General features: G+C 58.3%; 1 protein-coding gene across 1 annotated transcript in view; it reads left to right on the top strand.

Moving 5' to 3' along the window:
* The first annotated feature begins 891 nt into the window (after positions 1-891).
* Positions 892-26684, top strand: part of FBXO41 (F-box protein 41) — a 51192-nt gene continuing 25399 nt past the window's right edge. Inside the window, exons 1-4 of the mRNA XM_075931034.2 lie at positions 892-1161; positions 18644-19619; positions 24253-24463; positions 25316-25395. Coding sequence (XP_075787149.1) covers positions 18883-19619; positions 24253-24463; positions 25316-25395 — 1028 coding nt within the window. The 5' untranslated portion in view covers positions 892-1161; positions 18644-18882. The remainder of the gene's footprint in view (positions 1162-18643; positions 19620-24252; positions 24464-25315; positions 25396-26684) is intronic.

The following is a 26684-nucleotide window of genomic DNA, read 5'->3' as shown; positions in this document are numbered from 1 at the left end:
GTTTATAGAAGGATAGGAGCCATAGCTACACTGTGATCCTATACAGAACAAAAGAACGGCCATACTGGGTCAGACTAAAGGTCCATCTGGCCCAGTGTCCTGTCTGCCAACAGTGGCCAATATCAGAAGCCCCAGAGGGAGGGAACACAACAGGTAATCCTCACCTGATCCCTCCCCTATTACCCATGCCCAAACAGAAGCTAGGGACACACATCCTACCCATCCTGGCTAATAAGCATTCATGGACCTAACCTCCGTGAACGCATCTAGTTCTTCTACGAACCCTGTTAAAGTCTCGGCCTTCACAACACCCTGTGGCAAGGAGTTCCACAGGTTGACTGCCGGCGGTGAAGAGAAACGTCCTTTTGTTTGCTTTAAATCTACAGGAGACTCTCCACTGTGTGCGAGCGCTGTGGGTCCTCTGACCACGCTCCATTCCCCCCTCTCCACTGATGTGCCACCCAACACTTAACTCTTCCCTGGCCCTTTCCTGCTGCAGAGCCCTGGGCAGCTGGTGCCTGCCTGGTGCCCAGGCAATGGGGGAGACCAATGGGGGAGACCCTGTTTTACTGAGCCAGGACCCACCCCCAGTACCTGAGGCGATGCCACTGAAGGGGGGGGATTAGCAGCTGACCCCAGTACGAAACAAGCGGGCAAGGGCTGCTCCTACCCCCCCCCCCCCCCAGCTGCTCAGGATCCCCCCTCCCACCGCCAGGCCCCCCGCATCGCAGCGCCCAGGGGAGCGGGCGGGGCGGGGCGAGTTTGCAGCCGCTCCCCGGGGCCCCAGGCGGAGGGAGGGCGCCTGTGCAGGGCCCAGGCTGCAGCCACGGCCGGGAGGCTGCGGCGGCTCCTTCCTCCCCACTGCACCAGCCCGGCTCCGCCGCCGCCCCGCCCGCCGCCTGGGAACCGGAGCCTTTCTCTGCGCGGCTCCAGCGGCCGCACGCCGCCTGCGCAGCCCCTCCCGGCCGGGGGATGCAGCCGGGCCCCCCCAGCCAGGCTCGGGGCAGGCTCCGGCGGGGCGGCCGCTGCCCTCTCCGGAGGAGGCGGGCCCAGGGCTGGGCTGCGCCGCGGCGTTCGGCGCGCAAGGGGCTCGCAACTCTGGGCGCGCAGCGCTGCGCGGCGGAGCCTGGCCGGAGGCGGGGAGCAGCGCGCCCCTAGCAGGTAAGGGGCGCCGCGGTCCGGCATGGCCGGGGGGGCACGCTCTAGGGAGATGCCCGCAGGGCGGACTGCGGCTCCAGGGCGGGATTTTGAGAGGAGCTGCGCGCAGGTTTCTTCCCCCCTCCCCTCCCCTCCCCTCTGGGGGTGCTGACACGGGGGGGCATTTGCACCAGGAGGCATCTCGGAGGCTGCTGGTTTGGCAAAGCTGAGCCCAGGGAGGTGGGCAGAAATGGAGATAAACAGACGCGGGGGGAAGCAGCTAGATCTCCCCCACCTCCTGCTGCCTGCACAGCTCCAAACAGGCAGTCATTTCTAGATGGCTGGGCTGCAGGGCTCTCTGCCTGCCTGGCTGTGCGTTTCCAAACCAAACGGGATTTCAAGGCAGAATCCTGGGGTGAAGCTCAGGTGCAGCTGATAGAATAATGCAGGTGTCCATTTCATGTGAACCCCAGTTTATCCCTGAGCGGGGAGCTCTCTGGCAGGCTGCATGTGTGCAGAGAGTGCATTTTCCAGGATGGACTCCGGGATGATGCTGTTAAATCCCGAGCCTTGTACCCGGTATGGAGAGGCAGTTTTGTACAGTCCAGGTGTCACTCTGGTTCCAATGGCCATCTGTGCGAGGCCTCCGTCGGAGGGTGGCACACGCATCTCGTCATCTTTCGCTGGCCAGAAAAAGAGCCGGATTCTGCCCTCGGTTCCATCCTCATAAGCCAATGAAAACTCCATCGGGGTTCTTTTCGGGAAGGAAGAGATTGCAAACCGGGCCATGCCGAATTCCATAACTCCATTATTGCATCCGAAAAGCACTTTGTCCATCTGTCAGTCCGCAAGTGTGCGTGGAAGCAAAGTTACGGGGCAGGGTATTGTGTGTCACCGAGGCACGCCCGCAGACCGGAGGGAGCGGTACCTCGTGTGATAGTCATGGGCTAAAATGCAGAGTAGCTGATCTGTGTAACCACGTCCATAACGTTAAACCAAGCTGCTGAAGGAGCAGAATGTCAGAGTCCCATCTGGACAGTTACAGATAGCGGAGGGTGTGCTGCAAATCCCTCCAGCATTAAGTAGTGGGGTATTTCTTTCCCTGGATGTTTTTCCCTATTGATGGATTTTCCATGCCTCATGGCTTCTTGGGAATCGGATCCCGTTTTTCCCAAGGAATTCCCCGAGCCAAAGTAAAATCACTTAGTGGAGTATCCCCGGAGTCTGGGCTGGGCCGTGTATTTCCTGAAATTAAGGATGAAACTCAACTTGTCAGATGCCAAGTGATGCTTGCAAGCAGCCGGCCTTGGCATCTCTCGGTCGGCAGGGGCAACTGTTCGGGAGGCAAACGTATCCACCACGCAGAGGGAGCCCGTAAATAAAAGGAGACGGAGATTAATGGAGTTCTCAATTGCTGTAATGAAATGGGGGGTCGGGAGGGAGAGCGGCTCACGTCGGCGGTGGGGCTTTTCGGTGAAAGGTTTTTATGGCGCTTTAACAAGCTACAATTCCCACGGCGTCCCTCGGTTAAGTAAACGCTGCGCAGATGAAGGCAGGAGGAAGCCGTGAAGGCTGATGCATGGGGGCCTGGGGTTTTGTCTGGGCATCTCCGAAATGGGATTGAGTACCTTGGGGGGGGTTTCTCCCCCTTTGCTCCATGGCCAGTTGGAAGTTGTGAATGGGGAGCCAAGCCCTGGCATGTTTGGAAAAACGATTTCCCTAGGAGGATGGGGAAGCTCTGGGATGGGTTCCCTAGCGAGGGGAGAAGTCTCCATCCCTAGAGGTTTTGAGGTCCTAGCCTGGCTGGGCTGATTGAGTGGGGGTTGGTCCTGCTTTGGGCTGGACTCTATGACTCCTGAGGTCTCTTCCAGCCCTGGGATTCCATGTCTTGGCCTCGTCTGCACCTCCCTGGCTTGCCAGGCCGATCAGCCCTGCTCCCAAAGCTGGATTCTGTTCTGGCTCGTGCATCCCCAGCACGGCCGTTGGCCCATTTCCAGTTGCAGCCTCTCCCGTGCTGGCGTGGGCCAGGGAGAAGGCTCTGGGAATCTGACCACGCTGGCTGGCACCCGCAGCTGGAACGGTCCTTGTCTGGCTGGGAAAGGGAGCGCGTTTGACCTGGAGTCACGGCGAGAGACTAAACATGGAGCCGGTTGTTTTTCCAGCGCCTCCGGGGCTTTCTTAGCAACAGTGAGTTGTCAGCCGGGTGGGGGAGGGACTCTGGGCTCTTGAAAGACACAACTAAGGCAGGGGTGGGCAACTGTTTTAGTGTCAAGGTCCAAATTGCCTCCTCAAGGGCCAGGCATCCGAGAAAATAATTTTAAAAAATGACAACTCTAATGATGATGATAAGGGACACAAGATTTCAGGGCCAGTTCCAAAGCCATTTGGATTTGGCCTATGGTCTGCCTATTGACTGCCCCGATCTAAGGAAACTACAGCTGGATAAGTTGTCCAAGTCGTGGCCAAACTCCTAGCCTCTGGGTAACACCTGGGCGGATTGCCTGAGGCTCGGATTGTCTCTAAACCCTGGTCAGGATTATGGAGGGGACAGGCCAGGATGCAGCGGGATCAAAGACAAGCCTTCAATGCCTGTGACTAACAGCACAGGGATGAAACCCTCTGCCCCCTCCCATCCTCCGTAGGAAGGTTCCACTGACCACGGCAAGGGGAGACGGGACACTAGCATCCTGTCCATGAGGCTGGGGGAATGCCGGGCTCTGTGGCCATCTGGCCTCTGGCCCCCGGGGTGGTTCTGGCGTTGGTGCTGGTGCCAGGATCGGGGGCTGGCCGCGCGAGTGGGTAGGATGCTCACGGCGTGCATGAGTTCCACTGCCTCCCCTCCGTGCCTCCCCTGGGTACTTACTCCAAGGGACCAGGCGGGATAGCTCAGTGGTTTGAGCCTTGGCTTGCTAAACCCAGGGTTGTGAGTTCAATCTTTGCGGAGGGGATTTGGGGTAAAAGTTTGTCAGGGATGGTGCCTGGTCCTGCTGTGAAGGCAGGGGACTGGACTCAATGACCTTTCAAGGTCTCTTCCAATTCTAGGAGATAGGCCATCTCCATTAATTAATAATTAATCCCTGGGGTCCTGTGTGCCCCACCTCTTCCCCTGAGTTGTCCTTCATGCACAGAGGTGGAGAGGCTGGCCAGGTGCTTCTCGGTGACATGGAAGAAGCAGATCCCTGGTGCAAGGTGGGAACGGAGCCCTCTGCTCTGCTATGGGAGCAGTTTGGGTGTGATTACTCCATCCTCAGCGGCGGGGTGGGGGATTCTGCATCGGGTTGCCGTCCCATCTGGGAAGGGCACGGCTTGTTCTCAGTTAGCTTGGGTCTAGCCCCAGCACGTTACTGTCTGTAACGAACAATTGAGCCTGGCCTTACATGCCCTGAAACTGGATAGGATGAAAAACTGGTTCCTTGGAATTTTGTTCTTTATTGTGAATCATAATTCATGATGGCTGGGGACTGATGGGGAGTTGTCCATGCCCACTCCCCCTCTTCCCTCTTCCCTCCCTCCTCAATGGTGTAAAGTTGAGAGACGCTAAAGCCACAGAAGATGGGTGTGGATTTGGGACACTCTGAGTCTGGGAATAGTAATAGAAATGTAGCCGTGTTAGTCTGGTCTTGCTGAAACAAAAGACAGGACAATGCAGCACTTTGAAGACTAACACGATGGTTTATTAGGTGATGAGCTTCCTCAAATCTGAGGAAGTGGGGCTGGCCCACGAAAGCTCATCCCCTAATAAACCATCGTGTTAGTCTTTAAAGTGCTGCATCGTCCTGTCTTTTGGAATCTGGGAGACAGTCCGGGCCTTGCCTTGTCTGGCTGCCTGGGTTTTGTTTCTGGTCTTGGAGCCGTTCCCTGCTGGCTGGCTGGGTTTTCACTGGGCGCTGTGCTGTGGGTGTCCCGGGGCTCTGAGGGGAGGATGGGGCTGTGGTTGAGCCGCCCAGACTGGGACAGAGCAGGGCTGGGTTCAAATCCCAACTTTTCCAGACAAACATCCTGGCTTGAGCAAAGCACCGGTCTGTCCGGGCTCTGAGAGGGGCCAGCACCAGCTGTCTTGGGGGGGGGTAAGAGCCCCCAGGAGCAGATACGGGATCCTCTGCTTCCTACACAGGGCCTCGCTCTGAGCTCTAATTGCTGGAGATGGGCTTAAATCCAGAAGCACCAGGTCCCTTCTAAATAGGGATGTAAAATTGGGGTTCACCGTGTGGTGGGGGGGTAGCTCCAGGCTCGCCGGGCCTGGCCTACCGCCATGCAGTAGGCCTGGCCAGACTGGAGCACCGTGGGGCTGGGGCCACTGTTGCTGCAGCATGGCCAGCCAGGGTCCCACCCACCCCCACGGGGTGGAGCCGGTGCAGCTGGAGCTGCTGTTGCAGCATGGCAACCACCTGTTGCCTTGTCCAGGTTCCTGCCGCCCAGTCCGGTTCACCGTGACCTGTCCAGCAAGCCTAATGCTTCCTGTGTAGCCAGCTAACCACTTTATCCCTGCTTCCAAAATGGCGAATGCTAATTATAACAAGACTATCCCGAGTTGTTATCCATATAAATCACAGAACACTAGAGCTGGAAGGGACCTCGTGAGGGCATCACGTCCAGTCCCCTGCCCTCACGGCAGGGCCAAGCACTGCCTAGATCATCCCTGACAGGCGTCTGTCCAACCTGACAGGTGTCTGTCCAACCTGCTCTTACATATCTCCAGAGATAGGGATTCCACAACCCCGCTAGGCAATTTATTCCAGTGTTTCACCACCCTGACAGGCAGGAAGTTTTCCCTAATGTCCAACCTAAACCTCCCTTGCTGCAGTTTAAGCCCATTGCTTCTTGTTCTATCCCCAGAGGCCAAGGAGAACAATTTTTCTCCTTCCTGCTTGTGACGCCCTTTTAGATACTTGAAAACCGCTACCATGTCCCCTCTCAGTCTTCTGTCACAATGTTCTGAATGGGTGACAGAGGAGGGATTACGTGAGGATTACGTGCTGTGTTCCCTCCCTCTGGGGCACCAGGCATTGGCCACTGTCAGCAGATAGGACATTGGGCTAGATGGACGTTTGGTCTGACCCAGCACGGCCGTTCTGTTGTCCTGTCCCATTGTGAATCTGGTTCAGTTCTTGATCTCAGTTACATGCGGAACTCATGTGGCAATGAGTTCCGCAGATTAACCCTGCGTTGTATGTGATTGGTTTTGAATGTGACAGCTTTGTATTGTATTTGTCTGTTCCCTTGTTCTCCTGATCTCCCTTCTCCGGATTGTTGTTGTTATTGTACAGACTCTTCCCACATCCCCTCTTGTCTCCTTTCTAACAAATCCCAGTGGTTTTTGATCCCTCCTCACGAGGGGGTTTCCCCAGGCTCTTGATCCGTCTTGTCACCCCTCTCTGAATGCCGGCTGGTTCTGCAATAGCCTGGGGTGAGTGTAACTTAATCCCTCAGTTCCCCTCTGCAGAATGGGGCGGGGACTCCCCTCTTCCTGTAGCAAGTCGGGCAGGTTGGAAGCAGCAGTGGACGGAGACTGGCAGTTTCTTTGCTGCGGTCTGGCTTATTTACGAGGGATGTCTGAACCCCTGCTCCTCCGAAGGCAGGAGGCCCCAGGGGGCAGCTTTTCCACCGACTGCCCCAAGCCTCGTGAGCGTGGGTCACGCTGTGCAGACACGCTGCTCCTTGGCTGCCGCTGAGTCTCTCTTGGGCCAAATCTACGCTACAGGCGCTAGCGCGGCCTCGCTCTGCCATCACCCCGCCGCGTAGACGCAACCGGCTGTCATGGAAGGGGTTTTCCATCACTGGAGGAGCTCCGCCTCGCCAAGGGAGAGGTGGAGGGATGAATCTAGCCCAAGGCTGGGGAACCTTAGGCCTGGGGGCCGGATGCAGCCCGCAGCGTGTCTGGATCCAGCCCCCGAAGCTCAAGGCCCCCCCCAAAGCATTGGGGAGCCCATGTTAGAGCTCCAGCCCCCTCCCGTCCCACCACAGGGCTGGTGCACCCAAAATCTACTCGGCTGGGCCTCCCAGGCTCTGGAGCGTGAGGGGAATGTGAGGAGGGGCTTTCTCCTCAGACAGAGGCCATGTCGGGGAGCGTTTTCTTGGGGGGGTTGTTTCTCACTCGTGTGCAGCCCCCAACTGATTTTTCTGTGGGTCAGTGGCCCCAGACCTAAGAAGGGTTCCCCACCGCTGCTCTAGACCAACGCGTGTCCAGATCGGGTGGCTCGGGGTGTGGATTCCCCCTCCCCCCCGGAGTACCTGAGTTGAAGTGTAGACCACGCCTCAGCTTTGTGGGCCCTGCCTCCCCGTATGCGCACACAGAACACCTGGGGGACCTCGCGGCCCCTTTCGCCAGCGGTGCGGGGACTGGCGATTGTCGTATCCCGCCAGCGACGTTGGTAGCGGGGTGTCCGCACACTCAGAACTTGGGGAGCCAGGCCGTCACCAGTGTCTGTCGGCATCATGTGAGCACCGGGGCGCGGCGCCGGGTCCCCCCTCACGGCTCGGGGGATGGGGAACAAGACGAAGCCCGTGTGCCGGAGGGAAAGCAGCAGGCGGAGCCGGGGCTGCAGCCGCAGACGACCCGTCCCTGAGCACAAAGGAGACAGTCGGGCGCAAAGTTGCAGCCGGTTTGTTGACCTCTGTGGCAAGAGGCCAACGTGCCCAGGCATTCCCATGCTGTTTGCCTTGCTGCACGATAGTCAGCCCCGTCCCCAAGGGGCACGGCCAGGCACACGCCTTGTAGCCCCCCTCCACCACCACCACGTGAAATCCATCGGCACACCCCACCCGCGAGTGGGGCTGTCGGGAAGCCAGAAGCAGGGACTCAGGAGCCATGTGAATTGTGGGGGATGGGTGGCTTCTGGGGTAGAAGAACCAGTGTTTATTCCAGGGAGGGGCAAATCCGGCCCCCAAAGCTCCCAGTCCCCAGGGATTTTCGCAGGGAAGGGCAATCCATTGGCTTTCCCCTCCTCTCCTCCCTGCCCCACCACTTCACCCAAGAATCATTCAACACCCCCCCCACCACACCCAAACTAAGCTACCCGGATGATGGGCACCTGAGAAGACCCCTCAAATCAGAGGGGGCAGCAGTGAGGCGGAGCCTGCAAACGTTCACCTTGGCATTTTCCTGATTCTGAACGTTCCCGCCTCCGTGGTCTCTCCTCAGTCAGCTCCCGGTCAGCAGCACAGCGGGGCTAAGGCCGGCTCCCCGCCCATCCTGGCGCCTCACTGTGCTCCTGAAGTGCCCAGCGAGTCTGGCACCTGAGGGGCAGGGTTAGGAGGCTTTGTAGGCTACTCTCACCCACAGGCTCCGCCCCCCCCATCTCCCATTGGTTGGTTTCTGCCCAATCAAAGTGGGGAGCCAGTGCTCAGCCGGGGGGGGGGGGCCAGGACGTGGAACCCTGTGGCCTCCCCTGCCTACGAGCCAGACCTAGTGGCTGTTTCCCGGGCGCTGATGCGGTGCCAGGACAGGCGGGAACTAGCCCACCTGACCCTGCAGCGCCACCGAGTGGGCTGTTAGCGGCCCGGTGGGCGGTGCTGACCGGAGCCACCAGGGTCCCTTTCCAATCTGACGTTCCGGTCGAAAACGGGACACCCGGTCATCCTCCAGCAAAGCTTTGGCCTCTACTGTAGTTCAGGCCTCAGGCCTCCAATACAAGGGCCTGTGGAATCCGAGAAGATTAGGGTTGAAAGAGACCTCAACGGGCCACCGAGTGCAACCCCAACTGAATCGTCCCTGCCTGGGCTTTGTCAAGGACTTTATGTTTCAGGCTCTCTTCCTGCTGTATCTAGGTTTGCAACTACCAAGCCAAAACCAGCTCCCCACTCTGCAATCTCTGGCAGGACACCTTCTGCCACATCTTCTGTGCCTCGTGAGCAGACTCTGGCCATAAATACGTCCAGTCAAGCCCAGCGTTCACCGGGATGCGTATCCAGTTTCAGGAATGGTGATTTCCTACTAAAATGTCTATCTTGTGCCCTGCCCCCAAAGGTTTTACAGCATTACAGATGGTCAAAGCTATGTCAACTTGAAAGGTAACATTTTCCAAAATTTAGGGTTGGGCATAAATAACCCCTGGTCATAAGGAACCCCAAAGGCTACAGTGGAAATACTTATGCTCCAGCAATCACTGCCACACCCACTGGGATTAATCTCTGGAACTCCCTGCTGCAAAATAGTATGGAAGGAAGTAGCTTAGGCAAAGGGGAGGCAGGTCATCCACTCCCAGCTTGGATCATCGCGGTGGAGGGTCTGACCTCTTCGTTAGGGAAGAGCAAACTCAAGAGAGAGTTGCGCGTGGGCCTTAATTCCAGAAAATCACCTAAAGGCGGCCCCATCAGGCAGAATTACTGTCCCGATAGGTATCAGAGGGGTCGCCGTGTTAGTCTGAATCTGCAAAAGCGACGAGGAGTCCTGTGGCACCTTATAGACTCACTGAAGTGTCCCGATAGGGCAGCTATCAGCGCAATCAAACATCGTAGTTTCTCCGAGAGATCTCAGCGAGATGGATTTCCTTTAAGTAGGCCTGTGCCAGCTCAACTGGGTGGCAACGTTATGTGGACACAGAAACAAACTAGCCCAACGTCTTGCTTCCTTTTGTAGCATCCTTGCCCCTGCTGTCCTCATGCTGCTCTAGCCTGGGGCTGGGTAGAGACTCTGTAGCCAACTCCCCTCTCTGGTGTGCTCCGCACACCTTGGCTGCAGCAGGGGATCTGTCCTGTTCTCCTTTGTGCTCCACCCTAGATGAGGCTGCATTTCCTTGCAAGAGGCAGAGTGATTTCTGGCAAAGTGCTGTGGCGTTTTGGGGGCGGGGGAAAGAAAGGGACTGTGGGGGTTAATTCTTCATGATAAGAAGCTGATTGCTTCCCGAATGTGTGAGGCCGTCACATGGGTTCAGGATGAAGGATGCACACTGGGCAGAAGAAACCAGTGATATCCTCTGATCTGAGCGCCTGCCTAAGACAGACCAGAGAAACCCAGACCCGGACAATCCACTTCTTCGAACCACTTGTGTTCAAAGTAGGGAAGTAATAGTGTAGTCGATCAACAGATTAACCAATAAGCAAAAGCTTATAGGCGAATGCTAAAGACTATATGCATCCCCCCCTCCCGTACATTTTTTTTAGCAGACAGCCCGGCTCAGTTCCAGCTCGCACTGAGTCCAGGAGCTCAGAGCCTGCTCTGGATGGGGCCTGCTGCCACCCCACGCTTCTGTGTCAGAGGCAGCAGTACAGGGTGGCAGGCAGCCAGTCCACAAAGGGAGCTGGCTTTTAAACTGCCTCCCCTCGTGGACCAACTCCTGCCTGGCATCATTCTGTCATCCGGCAGGAAAACCTTTTTTATACAGACAGAGAAATAGTGTCCTGCCCAGCTTTGTGAGTGGCTGCCGGCCCCACCCCCGGGGATTATAGAATAGCCGAGTAACCAATAACAATTCATGAGGTTAATCGACTATTCAATGAACCGATATCTAGCATCCCTTGTTCAAAGTGGGGCTGAGAGAGGGAAGATTTCCTGGATGAACCATATTGTGTCAAAAAAGTCAAACCACAACACTCCGTGAAACAGGGTCGCCTTTTTCCTGGCTCACAAACATATCAGGGCGGGGGAAACGTTTTCAGAGTGTTGAAACACACCCCTGCTTTAATGTGCTTGGCACACGTTTTGGAGAGGGTGGGGGTTGAGTCAAAATGGCTTTTCGTTTTGAGATGTTAGGGAATGTCGGCTGAAAACAAAAAGATTTCAAAAATAAAAAAGGTCAACATCGAAATGAAACGATTTCATTGATCCCGAATCAAAATTTTTGCTATGTGGGGAGGGGGACTGCAAAATGACTTGAGATTTTTACCTTTTGTCCCAATACACGGTGGGAAATTTTGTCAATATCAGGGAATAGCTTGAAGAATTTAGTGAGATGAGTACTAAGAGGCTGTGCCCTCCGCTCGCTACGTTCGCCAACCCCCCTCTCTCTGGCCACTTTTGCGGCCAGATATCGTAAGAGCATAATGACGTCATTCTGTCGCCTGGCAGGAAAAACTTTTTTATATATAGAGAGAGAAATAGCGTCCTGCCCAGCTCTGTGAATGGACTTGTGTGCTGGCTTGTGTGTGTGTGACCAGGCGTCTGGTTTTCGCCCGGACAGTTCAGGATTCGGGGACAATTTTTCCTGCCACATTTGGCGGGGATGGGGGAGTGAGGAGCGCGGGGCCATTTAAAGGCGTAGCAACCTTTTTCTTTTTTTTTTTTTTTTTGATCAACAACTTTGGTCTCCTGTTGGTGTTTTTGTTTGTTTTTTCTCAACCAAGTTTGCCATGTTCAGGATTTTTGTTGAAAGCATCTGGCAAGCCTACTTACCCGACACCCCATGGCCACAGAGGGCGGGTTACAGTAACACAAGGAGAAAATCTCTGAACCTCAGATAGTGGCCACTGCTGGACTAAAAGACGTGAAGGAACCATGGTCTAATGCAAAATCGGCAGACGGAGAATTGTTCTTTCTGGCATAGAACCATAATTTGCGGCCTGATCCCACTTCCCTTCCAGTCGGTGGGAGTTTTGCTCGGGTAGGGGTGGGGATTGGCCTTCCACACGTTAGTTCTTCAGCACTAAAGAGTTGAGACCCCAGGGACACCTCTTGGATCGCCAAGGAGTTGCTTGGCTAGAAAGGAACTTCTCAGTAGGCCGACGTAGCTGGGGCAGTGTGACGTAGTGGGGGTACTTGCTGGGCTGTGGTGACCTCTGCTGTCTGGAGCAAGACCCAGCAGGGAAAACCTCATGATGCAAAAGTGACGCCAAACCTGTTGAACCAGACACCCCCCAGGGAGAGGAACAAAGGAAGGTGGAGGCTGCCCTGGCTGGGGGGCAGGGCTGGAAGAGTGTGGGTTAGTTGCTGTCTGGGAGCATGGAGGAGAGCCTAGGGAAAGAGGCTGGAGTTTAGGGGCCCAGTCTCCCCCATCTCAAGGGGGCCTGAGGCATCCTAGCCCAGCTCTGTGACCAGACTACATCTGTGCTGTGCTGTATCCTGGAGAGGCAATAAACTTCCTCTATTCCACTGGCTGGTGCAGTCTGTTTGTGCCATTTCGGGGTGCAGGAGACGGGGGACCCCCAACGCGCCGTCACAGGCAGGGAGCCCCAGAGACTGCAATGGGGGGCTCACTGGAGCTGCGAGGCCGCTCAGGGCAATGCGCTCCAGTTCTGGAAGAGGAACGATACCCCAAACCTGAGAATTTGAGTCCTGTCCTCAGCAAGCTCTTGAGAACATCTGGCATGTTTGTGTCTCTACCCCAGACTGGGACTTCTTTTCATGCCTGGCTTAGGGGTGTGGCTCTTGCTCGTGGTGCCCGGGCTGCGAGTCCTGGCAGTGGAGAGGATGTTGGTTGTAGCTCTGGCAGGAATCTCTCAGGCCCACGTTGTGCAGAAGCTCCGATTAGACACTCACAAAGGTCCGTTCCGGCCTGGGTGCAGCCCGTACCCCCAGACTGCCTCCCGCCCAGTGGGTGGGCAATACAGTGCTGAGGGAGGAGAGTGTATGTTAGGGGTACAGCGACGGCAGCCCTGTTGGTGCTGGCTCCCTGTCAGGGCCCACGTGCCACCCCGAGGTGCCCCCCTCATGCCCGCACTCCTTGCTGGCTGCTCGTCAGAACGGCTTAATGCTTTCCCCGGCCCCGCGGGGCGAATCCGGCTCGGGCAGATCAGCCGGCTGCTTCAGTGCATTTCAGCCATCGCCTCTGATAACGAGCCGGCCTGCACACACAGCCCGTACAGTCTGGCTCTTTGCTGGGGCCGGAGGCAGTGTGAGGAGCGGATACCAGGCAGCCGGCTTGTGCTCCCTCCTTCAGGTGGCTGCATCCAAGCCAAACCGCCCTGAGGGAAACATACGAGTCCCAGCAATGCCTAGACCAACCTGGTGTGTGTCCAGCCTATGAAGAAACTGAGGCACGAAGACAGGTAGCAACTTGCCCGGAGTCCACCCAGCAAGTAAGTGGTAGAACCGGGACGAGAACCCAGGAGTCCTGACGTCCAGCCGTGGGCCCTGTGCACGGAGCCTGGCAGCTCTTGATCGAACGTCCTGTCTGGATGGCTCCTTTCCGGTTCATTGATCGGAAGCCCAGAAAGGGTCATTATGAGCATCCAAGGCAGCGATGGCCAGCCGAGGCTGAGGAGGGGGCTGCTTGAGCCGCCCTGCTCCATCTCGGTGGGCCGCAGGGCTGGAACCGGGTGTGTGCATGAACCCCAAGAAGAAGGTTAAATGCCGTGCACCTAGTTCTCCTGTCTCATGCCTTTTCAAGCACAGCGATCTATGATTGGATTTGCCGGCAAAAGTCACCTAAAGAAGTGGAGGGAGCGTCCGGCTCTCCCAGTGGTGTGTGCAATCGGCATGCACCTCCCCTCGCTTTGAATGCCTGTCACTTCTCGTTTTGCCCCTCCTCTCTGCTCCAGGCTCCGCCCCCATTCCACCCTTCCCTCGAACCCCCACCCGGCCTCCTCCCCCGAGCGCGCGCCATCCCTTTTCCCTTTCTCTCCCAGCGCTTCTGGAGCGCCCTGAATCAGCTGATTCGTGCTTCCTCCCCACTCCTCCTCCTCCCCCCAGAGCTTGAATGCCACCAATCAGCGATCTGTCTTATTTGCATCCCTCTTCCGAAGGAGGGATGTAATCTAGACATAGCCGATGCATTTTAATTAAGGATGTTAAGGACTAGTCAACTGGTTGACTATGTGATAAGCAAAAGCTTACCAGATAGTCGTGTCAACTAGTCACTTCCCCCCTCTCCTCCCACTGCCTCTTTCAGATAGCGGCAGCCAAGTGGGGGGTAGAAGGGGTACTTCAAAGCGGCAGCACCACACAGCTGAGCCGGGGATCAGCTGTGCAGCTGCCCCTTTGAAGCCCCAAGGCGGTGTTTCAAAGGGCAGCCGCCGTGCAGCTGATCCGTGGTTCAGCTGTGCAGCGCTACCCCTTTAAAATGCAGAAGCCGCGTGGAGCCTGGGGTCAGCTGAGGACTCCCCAGCTGACCCGGGTGGGTTCCGTGCAGCATTTCCCCAGAACCCGGGGCCAGCTGGGGAGGCCCGGGGGGGGCTCTTGTACATTTCAAAGGAGGAATGCGGACGTGCCTATCCACTAGTCCAGTTGTCAATTCACTGCAATTTAACATCCTTCATTTTAATACGGCGAAATGTTCCTATCTACATCTAGGAGCAAAGACTGTAGAAGACTCTCTTCTGGGCCAGGCCTTCAGAGGTCCAGAGGGACCCAGACCACATCCAGCCTTTGAGGCCCCAGCCATAATAAAACTAAACACCGGCAGCACTGATCCAGCACCAGCGCGTGGTGGGTTGTTTATCCAGTCAGCTGATCTGAGAGGACACGTTCGTCACAGTCGAATCTTCTGCCATCAGAACCAGTCTACTCTTATTCATATGTATCAACATTTTTAACTCTTTACTATGACAAAATCTCCACCCGTTAACCCCCAAATTCGTTCTCTTCTCAAATCCCATCTCTTACTGCAGCTCTCAGCTGAGAGAGCGGGTTGCAGTCCGATCCGGTAGGGATGCACATAGAAACAAGTTGTGAAACTTATCAAATGCCAAAAAGTTAACGAGCGTCTACATTTGAGGCCTCCTTTGAGCTGGAGACTCAAGCCCAATGGTCCTCACGCACTAGATGGATCCCCGCCCCCGCCCCATGACACCGCTGTAGACCTGAACAGGACTGCACAGAGGGTTGAGTTACTGGTGTGAGTTCACGAGGGGGCAGGATCTGGCCTTTTCGTTCCATGCCCATCCCTCTCCTGGAGCGCAACAGGTGTTCCCCACGTAGCTTGGGGCAGCAATAGCCCCACTGGAGTGGTTATGGTCCCCAGCATCTAAGGTGGGCAAGACCGAGGAGGCCTCTGGGGATGTAATCGTGTAGTTGATTAACTGAGTAACCGATAAGCAAAAGCTTATCAGTTAATGCTGTAGACTACGCGCATTTCCCCTCCCGCCAGTATATTTTTAGCAGGCTGGCCAGCTTATGCCGGGTCCAGGACCTACCCCCACTGCGGTTCTGCATTTAAAGTGTATTAGGAGCCAGGTGGGCAGGCAGCCTGGCTCAGTTCCCACTCGTGCCGGGTCCAGGAGCTTAGACCCCCCAGCCCCGGACAGTGGCTGCTGCCATCCTGGGCTGCTGCCTCTGTATCAGAGGCAGCAGCATGGGGCGACAGGCAGCCGGTCCATGAGGGGAGCTGGTTTTTAAACTGGCTCCCTTCACGGACCTGCTCCCACCTGGCACCCCATGCTGCTGTCTCTGCTACAGAGGTGGCGGGGGGCTCCTTGGGAGTGGGGCTGGAGTGCACTGGCTGCCACCCCCACTCCCAGGGACTATAGAATAGTCGAGTAATCGATAAGAATTCGTGAGGTTACTCGACTATTCGATTAACCGATATTTGACGTCCCGAGGCTCTAGGCCATTCTGCAGGGTTTCTACAACGGGCAGGTGTGGAAGGCTGTGGGGTCATGCAGCGGCTTTTGGGGGGCTGCCTTCCCGGAGGAACTGCTCCTTGGTGTCCAGCGCAGGCCGGCTTTGGCAGTCAGGCCAGGTGCCTCTGTCGGCGCCATTTCCCTCAGGCGGGCCCTGAGCTCCAGGGCAGGCTCTTGGTTTCAGAACAGCAGCTGCCAGGCGGCCGTGTTGTTCGTTGGTGGCTGTGACGCAGCGGGAGGTCCAGACCGGTATCGTTCGATACAGTCAGTGAGGGAACAGGCGCCCTCTCCGCGGAGGACTCAAAGACCCCAGGAGACCCAATTCTCCTGACTCCTAAAGATGCTCCCAGCCCATCAGGGTGCTGGGCTGTGTCATGCACAACAGGGAGCCGGCGTTGTCACTGCCTTTGCTGTACCAGAAACGGGGGAGTCGAGCCTCCAGGGCTGCCCTTGCGTAACACCGACAGGCGGAACCGAACCGGGCACCTCTGGAGCTAAAAGCCAGCTGGCTCTCCACTCTGGCCGTAGAGCCGACGCCTTCTTCGTCTCTGATAGCGCCTCCCCTCCCCCCGCAGGTGTGCGGGCTACAATTGCAGGACTTTTCAGGAGTGCTGTAGTTCATCCCAAGCGATTCGATCACGGCGGGCGACCGGAGCGAGTGAGAGGGTCGCCCGAGCGGCCTCCTGCATCTCCACGGGCCACGGTGACCCCGACGATCTCTCGGGACAGGGCAGTTTGGCTCACGGGGTTCGGTCCCTAGAATTGGCAGGAGGTGCCACTGAACCGGAGCAGCCCTTCGGGCGCAGAGGGAGCGCCTGGCTCTCCCAGTCCACGTGCTGTGCACTCCGCCCGCCCCGCACCTCACAGGCCCTGGCTTGACGTGCGGGCGATTTGAGTAATGTGGGTAGGGAAAGAACAACCCGGACGGCAGCCCGCGGAATCTAGCAGCCTGGGCAGCGGCGAACACGTCTCATGAGCCGCACGGGTGGCCGCAGGGTGCCCACCGCCGGGTTCGATTGTTCTCCGTGATCACCCCGTTACTCCTGGTGTGCGTGCACACGGCCTCTGCGTGTGCCAGGCTGGTAGCCACGGAAGACGATGACTAAGATAGAGGGGCAGCAGCCTACAGCACAGGCTATGTAGCTGACCCCCGTTTCGGAAGAGGCAGGCCTCACCACTCCTGTTTGCCCGACTTACCTTGTTGGAGCCAGGGGCTGGCGCAAGGTTGGGCTGAGACAGGAGAGCAGGCCTCAGGAATAAGGACCCGGGTTCCCTCTAGGTCTGGGGCATTTTTTAAATCTTGCCCTTCGCTAAAGGCCCAGAGGGGGCAAAAGAGCGAACGGGTCTCACGGGCACCCGTGGACGGGGAAGAGGGAGACGGGCAGGTGGGAAGCGCCATGTGGGGAAATCCAGCCCAGGCACATTTCGGCCGGGAGCCGGATTCTGGCGCCTGACAGGCAGCCGGCTGGTCCCGCGGGGACGGTGGCAGCTCCGTCACTCCGGGAGGCTCGCGGCTGCCCCGGGGGGAGTCGTGCGGGAGAAGGCTCGGCGGAGCGCAATGGCCGAGGGCCCGGCGAGGTGATGCACGAGGTCGGTCCCGTCGGTCCTTTCAAAGCTGCCTTCACAAAGAAAATCCCTCCGGTGGCTGAAATCAGCAGCCCTGCCGGAGACAGCCGGGCTGAATAATGAATGTGTTTCCAGGGCCGGCGCATGATCAGTTCTGACTGGTTTCTGGATGCGGGCGGGCTTCCCTAGCGAGTTGACAAGGAGCAAGGGGGGGTCTGGTCTGTTTGCCCAAGGCAGATGTCAATTTCACCCTTGATTAAGTCTCCTTCCTTTCCGCCCTCCTCCAAAAGGAAAGAAGCGTTGAGTTCGGTAAATAACGCTTTCTCCTTGCAGATCTGTGGGGGGGTGCTGAGAATTATAGACTCATAGACTTTAAGGTCAGAAGGGACCATTATGATCATCTAGTCTGACCCCCTGCACAGTGCAGGCCACAGAATCTCACCCACCCCTCCTAGAATAATCCTCTCACCTATATCTCCGATATTGAAGCCTTCAAATACTTTGAAGGCCCCAAGATGCAGAGAATCCTCCAGCTGTGATCTGTGCCCCATGCTACAGAGGAAGGCGAAAAACCTCCAGGGCCTCTGCCAATCTACCCTCGTTAGCCTTAAGAAATTGTGTTTCCTCCTCCCCCCTACCTGCTCTGCCAGTGCCCCTCCATCCAAAGCCTGCAACCCCTCGCCCTCCGCTCCCCATGCTCTGCCAATGCCCCTCACTCCCGATCTGCAGCTCGTCCAGCGTCCCTTGCTCCTGATTCACCGCCCCGGCTATTCCGGCCCCAGCGCATCCCTGTGTTGGCTCGCCACAGCTGCGTGGGAGTTCTGCTGAGTCCTTCTCGTGGGCCCTCCCTGGCAGGTCTGCAGCGATTTAGCTCCACTGGTGCCCGCTGGTCCCCTCTGGCTTCCGTCAGGTCCCCTTCCCCCTGGGCGTTGAGACTGGGGAACCCAGAGCCCTCCCCGCTCTGTTATCCAGGAGTTCCCACCTTTCTCTTCCCGCCGTCGGCTCCTCTTCTGGGCCGCACGCGCGTTTAGTTGGGACGGGGGCTCCCCGAGGCTCTAGCCGCTGGGGCCACACCTGCCCCCGCCCTCTGTGAGCGGCACCGCAGCCACCCGCCGGGGGAGGTTGGCTCCCGGGCGAGGAGCAGACTTTGGCTGGCAGCACGTGAGGGCGGAGGGGGCCAGTGCGGGGAGCGAGTCCGGCCGCCTGCGGGCCCGAGAACAATTCCCAGTTTGACGAGACCTAGAAAAGCAGCTCTGCCCAACATTCGCAGACCTCCCGGGCAGGGGGAGGGGTTCATTCTCCGCAGGGGGGGGCAGCCAGCAAGGAGCGGCGCTGGGGATGGAGAGAGGTCCCCAGAGAGGCAGTCTGGGGGGGAGCTGAGGGGCAGGACAGAGAGCGAGACGTGGGAGCCGTGGTGGTGAGAGAGAGGTGTTGCATGGGGGAGAGCTGGGGGAAGGGACAGGGAAAGCCTTGCCCAGGAATTACTGACGCTGTTTTTCTCTTCCAGCGCCCGATGGTGCACGGCCCAACTTCGGGCTCGCCGGGCTGGGGTGCCGCCCATCTGCCTCCCGGCCCCTGACCGGAAATGCCCTTGTGGCGCCAGCGCCGCGCCCCGCTGTGCCCTCTCCCCCCCCGTGCCAGCTCCCCTCCCTGCGCCCCCGCCCCTGCCTGGCCTGCACAATGACAGGGGCCCTGCTTGCTTCCTGCCGAGGGGTGCGCGGCCGGGGGAACGGCTCCGGCTGAGGGATGGCCTCTCTGGACCTGCCCTACCGCTGTCCTCGCTGCGGAGAGCACAAGCGTTTCCGGAGCCTGTCCTCGCTGCGGGCCCACCTGGAGTACAACCACACCTATGAGACCCTCTACATCCTCTCCAAGACCCACAGCATCTGCGATGCCGCCGTCTTCCCCGTGGCGCCCGACGCCACCCTGCTGACCCCGGCCGCCCGCCGGGACATCTTCGAGAGCACCTCCTTCCAGGGCAAGGAGCAGCGCTTCGCCTGCGACTTCATCGCGGCCGACGCGCTGGAGCCCGCCGCCGCCGCCTCGGCCTCCCGCTACGTGCACGAGATCGAGATCCCGCTGACCGAGATCTTCACCCGCAAGGCCATGAGCTCGGCCACCACCCCTCCCGCCGCCGCCGCCGCCGCCGCCGCTGCGGCAGACGCCGCCTACGAGGAGGGCCTGACCCGCCTGAAGATCCGGGCCTTTGAGAAGCTGGAGGTGGACAAGCGGCTGGAGAAGCTGACGGAGGAGGTGGAGCAGAAAATCGCCTCGCAGGTGGGCCGGCTCCAGGTGGAGCTGGACCGGAAGAGCTCGGAGCTGGAGAAGGCCAAGCAGGAGAGCCTGAGGCTGAGCCGGGAGAAGCAGGAGCTGGAGGACCGGGCGACGGAGCTCTCCCGCCAGGTGGACGTCAGCGTGGAGATGCTGGCTTCCCTCAAGCAGGACCTGGTGCAGAAGGAGCAGGAGCTGACTCGCAAACAACAGTGAGTGTCTGCCCCATATTGGCAGGGGTGGGGGCGTCTCCCTTGCATTTGCTGTGAAAACCTGGCGGGGAGGGGGAGGGGGATGACCAACGCTAGAAATGTTCTTGGTTCATTTCTTCCGAAAGGCAGTTGTCATTGCAATACAGATGCAAGCAAAAAATGGGCCACCAGCTGCCATGAGGTCGCTGAGCTGAAATGAGATGTCGCCGTGCACAGGGCCAGCCGCTGGGGTTGGGGGTGCTGTACTCAGGCAAGCTATCATCATCATGTGATTCCTCTCCTGTCATCCATTTCCGGACAAACAGAGGCGAGGGAAACCATTCCTACCCATCCTGGCTAATAGCCATTGATGGACCTAACCTCCATGAATCTAGCTAGCTCTTTTCTGAACTCTGTTAAAGTCCTAGTCTTCACCACATCCTCTGGCAAGGAGTTCCACAGGTTGACTGTGCGCTGAGTGAAGAAAAACTTCCTTTTGTTTGTTTTAAACCTGCTGCCTATTCATTTCATTTTGCGACCCCTAGTTCTTATATTGTGGGAATAAGTAAATAACTTCTCCTTATTCACTTTTTCCACGTCAGGCATGATTTTCTAGACCTCTGTCCTATCCCCCCTTAGTCTAAGCTCAGCTCTGTTCTGCGTTCCCCTCCTCACCGGATGGCTGCTTCAGTTGGTTCCAGATTTCACCCTCCTAACACAGACGTGCCCTTCCGATTATTTTTCCCCCAGATGTGTTCCCCTGTGTGTTCTGTCCTTATCTCAACCTCTCCGGGGACCCGATCCCAGCTGGTGTAAATCAGAGTGACTGTTTTGACTTCAGATGAACTCTGCTGATTTACACTAGCCGAGGACATACGCTGGGAGGTCCTTGTGTGCTACTTTTCTTTGTCCTTATGGATGTCACCGTGCCTCTCACTTAGGATCATCTCCTGGATTTAACTGATGTGACATCCGCGCTCTCTTCCACATCACTAATGGAGACGTCACATAAGATGGAACATCAGCTGCTCCTGTACCCTACTTTCTCATCCCCCCTTAATTTGTGACATCGCCATCTATCATTACCCTTTGTTTATGGCCTTCCAGCCAATTTTCCATCCATGCAACTGTGTTCAGATCCCTGCCAGCTTACATTAATTTTTCAAGAGCTCCTGAGCCAAGGTATAAAATGTTTGATTAAATTCCCAGTAGTTCCGTCGGCTGCATTCCCGCCCTCTGATCAATTTGTAATTCTACCCTCCCCCGCCAAAAAAAAAGCAATCAAGGCTGTTGGGTTTGATTTATGCCCCGCCTTGCCTCTTGTGGTTCACCGCTCCGTTTAGCCAGCGTGCTCAGGACCTGTTGTCGCTGCGCTTCTTTGTGCAGTCGAGTTGTTGAGGATCAGTGTCGACCCCGGAGGCAGCAGCTGTCTAGGGCTTTCTTCTTCCATTGTCTGAACGGCCATGCTATGTTGGATTTTCCTGGCTCCTGGTCCCTGTCACCCACCATTCCCCCAGTAACTGTCCAGTGGCTGCTCAGGTAGATGCAAAACAGCTGGGCCAGAGGTCCCATTTCCCAAGTATTTCCTTACCTGATTTAGAAAAAGGGCTCGGCGTCTTAGCCAGGTTCGAGTCGTTAATTTCACCCTCCTCCTCCTGTATCTGCGGCTCCCTATTCTGCCCAGACCCTTGATTTTCCCTGCCGGTTGTGAATGACCTTCATGCTCCCAGGAACCCCTTTGGCTAGAGCTAACCTGCTTCACTTTTTTCTTCTCCGCCAGCTGCTCTGTGTGTGTTGCCAGCTCTTCCCCTCCTGTTCCACGTACGCTGCGGGTGCACGGGGGAGGCATTTTTAACCTCCGTTCTTTAATCCGCTGCCACGCGAAGAGTTGATTGGTTCTTTGCCTCGTTCTTTTCGGAGCTGCTGCAGGCTCTTCTGGGCAAATAACCTTTCTCTGATGTTTGTCCTGCACCTAGCACAAAGGGACCCTGTGCCTTGATTTTGTGGGAAGACAAATAACACTAATTAACAATCACCTGATGCATCTTAATTACGATGGTCCCTCTTCCTCCTCCTCCCCTCACCTCCCTTTGAATCTCCTTTATTCTGCTCCGTCACTCCCAAATGCAAACCTTTGGGTCTTTGGCCTTGTCCTTTGACTGTAAGTTTTGGGGGACAGAGACCGTCTTTTTGGTCTGTTTGTACAGCGCCTAACACAATGGGATCCTGGTTCATTACTGGGGCTTGTAGGCACATAATACATAATGGGGCTTGTAGGCACCATAATACACCTAATAGCAATAAAAATGTACAGCGCCTAGCACGGTGGTATCCCGATTCATCACTGGGGCTTCTAGATACTACCATAATACACCTAATAGCAATAAAAATGTACAGCGCCTAGCACGGTGGTATCCCGATTCGTCACTGGGGCTTCTAGATGCTACCATAATACACCTAATAGCAATAAAAATGTACAGCCCCTAGCACAATGGGATCCCGGGGCTTCTAAGTGCTATTGCAGAGCAAATGATAAATACCACTGGTGTTAATACGGGTGCACATGGCAAGCCCTCACATCTGGCCAGGGCTGCGATCCTGCACACACACCCCTCAGGAGCCCCATTCAGCCCAGGGAGGTTGTTTATCTGGGTAGCGTCACAGCCAGGCATCCAATCCAGCTGCAGCCTGAGCTGGAGGTGCCTCTCCAGGGCCCCTCGGACATTCTAGGACACGGGCTCTGGGGCGGGGGCGGGGGGCACAGACAGTTCTGCGGAGAGGGGTGTGAGCGCCTTATGGGCCGTGTTTCTGCCAGTGCATTTCCCATCGAGAAAGCTCCGGGGAGAGGCAAGTCTTTGCAGAGCTCTGCAGTGCGGCACGTGGGCGGCAGGTGTGTGTTTTCCAGTGATCTGCGCACGCACCGCCGACTGGATACGGAGATGAGGCTGCTTTGTGTCTGGGCTTTTTATGGTCAATTCCCGTTCAAACGCCAAGGTGAATCCTTAGCCTCCCTGCCGGAGGACAACCCTTCGGGTTGCCGTGTGGTGCAGCCAGCGTCAAGAGACACCCGCCTGGCCGTGCGACAGGATGCACGGCGTGGCACAAGGCCGTGCACGGCGTGGCCGTGCGGCACGAGGCTGGTGCCACAGGGCGGGGAGGGAGGCGTGGCGTTAGTGAGGACACGGCGAGGCCTGCGTCACCATGCGAGCACGCGGTGGACTTGTGTGCGGCGACAGGCCGGCCCTATGCACCGAACGTGCTATCCACAGCCCGCCGGGATCGGGGAGGCACGCCAGCTGATTGGCCGTGGCTGATGCCCTGAGACTGCCTCATCCCGTCCCCCACATCTTCCGACCCCGCCGTGGCTGAGACACGGCAGCGATTGGCGCTGCGGCCGACGACAGGACCCGGCCGCGTGGCCGCTCAGCACTGGGTCACCAAACCCCGTAACGCTCCGTGATCGTAGTGCGGAGGAGTCCTGGCCGTGAAGCAGGACCCCCCCGGAGCTAGGCGCCGAACAAGCACACGGCAAAGAGACCCCTGCCTGGCGCACCCTGCCCTAAGCTGAACCCCCAGTCCTGGCCTCTGCCTTGGAGAAACCCCGTCAGCCCGAATCGCCCGGCTCCCTTTGCAGCCCGGCTGCTGCTGAGCATGGAGGATTTAGAGGCAATCCCCGGAGTGAGCCCCAAAGGGCGTGGGGAGCCGGTGGAGCCAGGAGAATACAGCCCATTAAACCGCAGCTCGGTTCCCCTGTGCTTGGCGCCTCCCCGGTCCTCACTTGAAAGGGGCATTGGCAAGAAGAGCCCCAAACGCTCCAGCTTCCCACTAGTACAAGGGATAGCGCTGTCGGTACAACACGCCCCCGCCCGCGGCTCCCCGGGGGTGGAGAGCAGGGCGCTGCTCCCCAGGTGATGGAACCACGGCCCCTCGGAGCCGGCCTGAGCCACTCGGTTCTGATTCCGTCTGGCAGCGTTTGCGGGGCCCGGCTCTCCTAGGCTGGATTTGCCTCCCTCTTTCTTGGGCGCCTCTGGGCGTTCCTGGCCGGGGGATTGAGTGTTGAGCAGAGGGAGGGGGGGGGGTCTCCCGACGCACAGAGATGAGCTTGTGTAGACGCAGCTGCTGCTCCTGCTAGCGCCAGCCGGAGCCCTGAGCAATCGGCACCTCTCCGCTCTGGCCTGAAGAACCCGGAGGGCTGGCTGACTCCTGCACTGGGGCCATATCGCTTAAAGCCCTCGGGAACGTCCTTCCGTACCCTGTCCCCTCCCCGCTTCCCTCCCAGTGGGACTGCAGGGAACTGGAACAAGACCCTGCGGGGCAAAGCTCGAGGGGGGTCAGGGTGGGAGGGGAGAGGCTGAGATCGTGGGCAGGGTTATATGGGGGGCTGGAAGATGTGGGGGATGGGATGAGGGTGTCACAAGGGGGAAGCTGATTGAGGGTGGGAAGTGGCCGGGGCTTGGCGCCTCTGCAAATCAGACCACTGGCCTTTTGTGCCTCGGTTTCCCCATCGTTCCAGCAGGGCCGGTGATACTCCCCTGGCTCCTGGAGCGTGGCGCGTTCCCCTGCGGCCGAGGGCGGCCGTGGCGGGATCCAGCCGGGGAAGGGGGCGGCTTCACCGTGCGCTCACCTCCGTCTCTCCCTGTCTCCCCTGCGCCAGGGAGGTGGTCCAGATAGACCAGTTCCTCAAGGAGACGGCAACCCGCGAGGCCAACGCCAAGGTGCGGCTGCAGCAGTTCATCGAGGAGCTCCTGGACCGGGCCGACCGGGCGGAGAAGCAGCTCCAGATCATAAGCAGCAGCTGCAGCACCACCCCCAACGGCAGCCTGGGCCGGGGCAGCGGGGCCGGCTCCAAGGGCTCCAGCCGACCGGTATCTCCTCTTGGCATCAGCTTGTGTCTCTGGGTCGCCGGGCCCTGTGGGGACCCACGTCGCTCCGGGTGCATGCGCTAGCCTGGTCTCGGTGGGGGGCGGGCAGGGGCCACATGCACCCCCCAAGGTGGGAGGGGCTGGCCGGTAAGAGTCTGCACTGTGCAGGGGCCTCCGCACACTCACCGGCAGGGAAGGCGCAGGCCAGGCTGTGCCATTCCGGGGAGAGCTGGGAAGAGGTGGGCGGAGCCAGGGCAGGGTAGGGGCGGAGCAAAGCAGTATGGAAAGGCGGGGCAGTTACCACTTGCCACAGGCTGCTTGCCTCGCAAGCTAAGCAGCATTGAGCAGGATCCAGGGCTGGATGGGAGACCACGAGGGAAAACGTGTCTCCTGAGCGTGGGTAGCTGGTGGGTGGTTCGTGAGGGGCCACTAATTCAGTGCGGAGCCTGTGTCCTGGCACACTGGGATGGCAGGGCTACCCCAGGAGACTGGCCTGGGAGCTCCCTTCCATGCTGCTGTATTGAAAGCTTCCCTCGTGCGCTTTATTTCCAAAGCGGGGAACCATCTTCAACATTCAGGAGGGAAAACGTGGCACCTTTTCAATTTGCTCTTGAGTCCCCCTTTCCGGGTAGTGCCATGGGTGCCAAAGAGCAGGCATGTTCCACCCTAGAAGTGGCTGCACCCCAGCTTGTCAAGTGCAAGGCGCTGTATAAATGGACGGGCTGATACTGTACCAGCACATGGATAGCCATTCGCAGTCAGCCGGGCGATCCCCCGGGGCAGGCCTTGGCCAAAGGGCTTTTCCCTCGCTGGGGGCGCGTGACCGGCTCAGTGTCTGGTTTCCTTTTCCCCCAGCGGGACCGGCACGCTGGCCCCGGGGCAGCGATCCACAGCTCCTACGCCGTTGCCAATCAGCGAACCTCCTCCAGCACCGGGTAAGCCACCCCCGTGGCCCTCAGCCCTGGCTTTCCCCAGCATCCTTCCCCAGCAGGAAACCAGCCCCACATGGGCGAGGCATCTCCTGGGCCGCGTTCTCCCCAGCTCTGGGCGGCGGGTATCCTTGGCCACGGGGGCTAATCCTCCCATAACCCAGGTTGTGGGCTTGCCTTGGCTCCCTCTCTCCTTGGAAGCCTGTCGGGGTCAGTTCAGGGCCAGCTGGTGGCCCAGGACATCCTGGGCTGGGAGTGGTTTACGGCCGGCTTGGCATTCGGGGCTGGCCGGCATCCCAGGAGCCAGCCGGAGGTCAGGGTAGTTGGTCCAGGGCTCCTCCAGCTGGGTGAGAGGAGGGGGGAGCAGACGCAGGGCTGTGGTGGCAAGGTGGGTGACTGGGGGTGGAGCCTCAAGTGGAAGAGGCGGGGCCTCCAGGTTAGCCACACCTCCTCTCCCCCGTCTCCAGCAGACAGCGAGGCCAGCTGGAGTGTATTTTGCTGGCGGTCACGAGGGGGCGGAAGAAGCTCGCGCTTCCTTTCCAGTGGAATTCTCCGCAGGAGGGTGGTGGATGCTCACCCCGAAACCGTCCTCTGTGGCAGCCCGAAATGCAGCTTCCCAGCCGCCTTGCGTGCGCTGAGCCGGCCCTCTAGATGCATTCAGAGCCGCTCGGAGTGGCATGAAACATGCAGGTTTCCCCCTTTTGATCGGCCTTCCTTTTTTTCCCCACGTCGGACCTGGGGGGGCTGCCCTGTCTGTGGGGCGGTGAGGTTACCGCTGCAGGGCTCTGTAGAACGGATCTCTAGCTGTTTGCCCTGCGCCCTTGGTTCAGTGGCATTGCCCCCGAGACGAGTTTGGCCCCCCAGCTCTTCAAGTTTGACTGTCGTCAGCATGGGTGTCCCCAGGAGAGCTCAGCTTTTTCTCCTAGGCCTACGCCCCTTCTCTGGAGCCATGTCACGGGCTGCTTTTTCTGCAACGCCTAGCTCCGGGGAGGTGCTGTCCAGATCCCTCCCGCTCCGCCACCCCTCCGGGTCTGTCTCCCTGCAACCGCAGGCCTGTGCAGACAGATCTAGCTAGCTCAGCTCCTGGCCGCAGCCTTCAGCCTGGGCCAGGCTGGTGTGCTGGCTGGAAGGGTTTCCCTGCTCCGGGCTGGCAAAATGAAAGCTGAGCCCTGTGGTCACAGAGCTAGATGCATTCAGAGAGGGTAGGTCCATCGATGGCTGTTAGCCAGGCTGGGCAGGGATGGTGTCTCTAGCCTCTGTCTGTCTGGGAATGGGAGACAGGGGAAGGATCACTG

This window comes from Pelodiscus sinensis, chromosome 4 (genome assembly GCF_052426305.1).
Source record: "Pelodiscus sinensis isolate ZL-2025 chromosome 4, ASM5242630v1, whole genome shotgun sequence".
Lineage (NCBI taxonomy): Eukaryota > Metazoa > Chordata > Testudines > Trionychidae > Pelodiscus > Pelodiscus sinensis.
The sequence above is the reverse complement of the archived record's forward strand: the minus strand, read 5'-3'. Positions and strand labels throughout refer to the sequence as shown.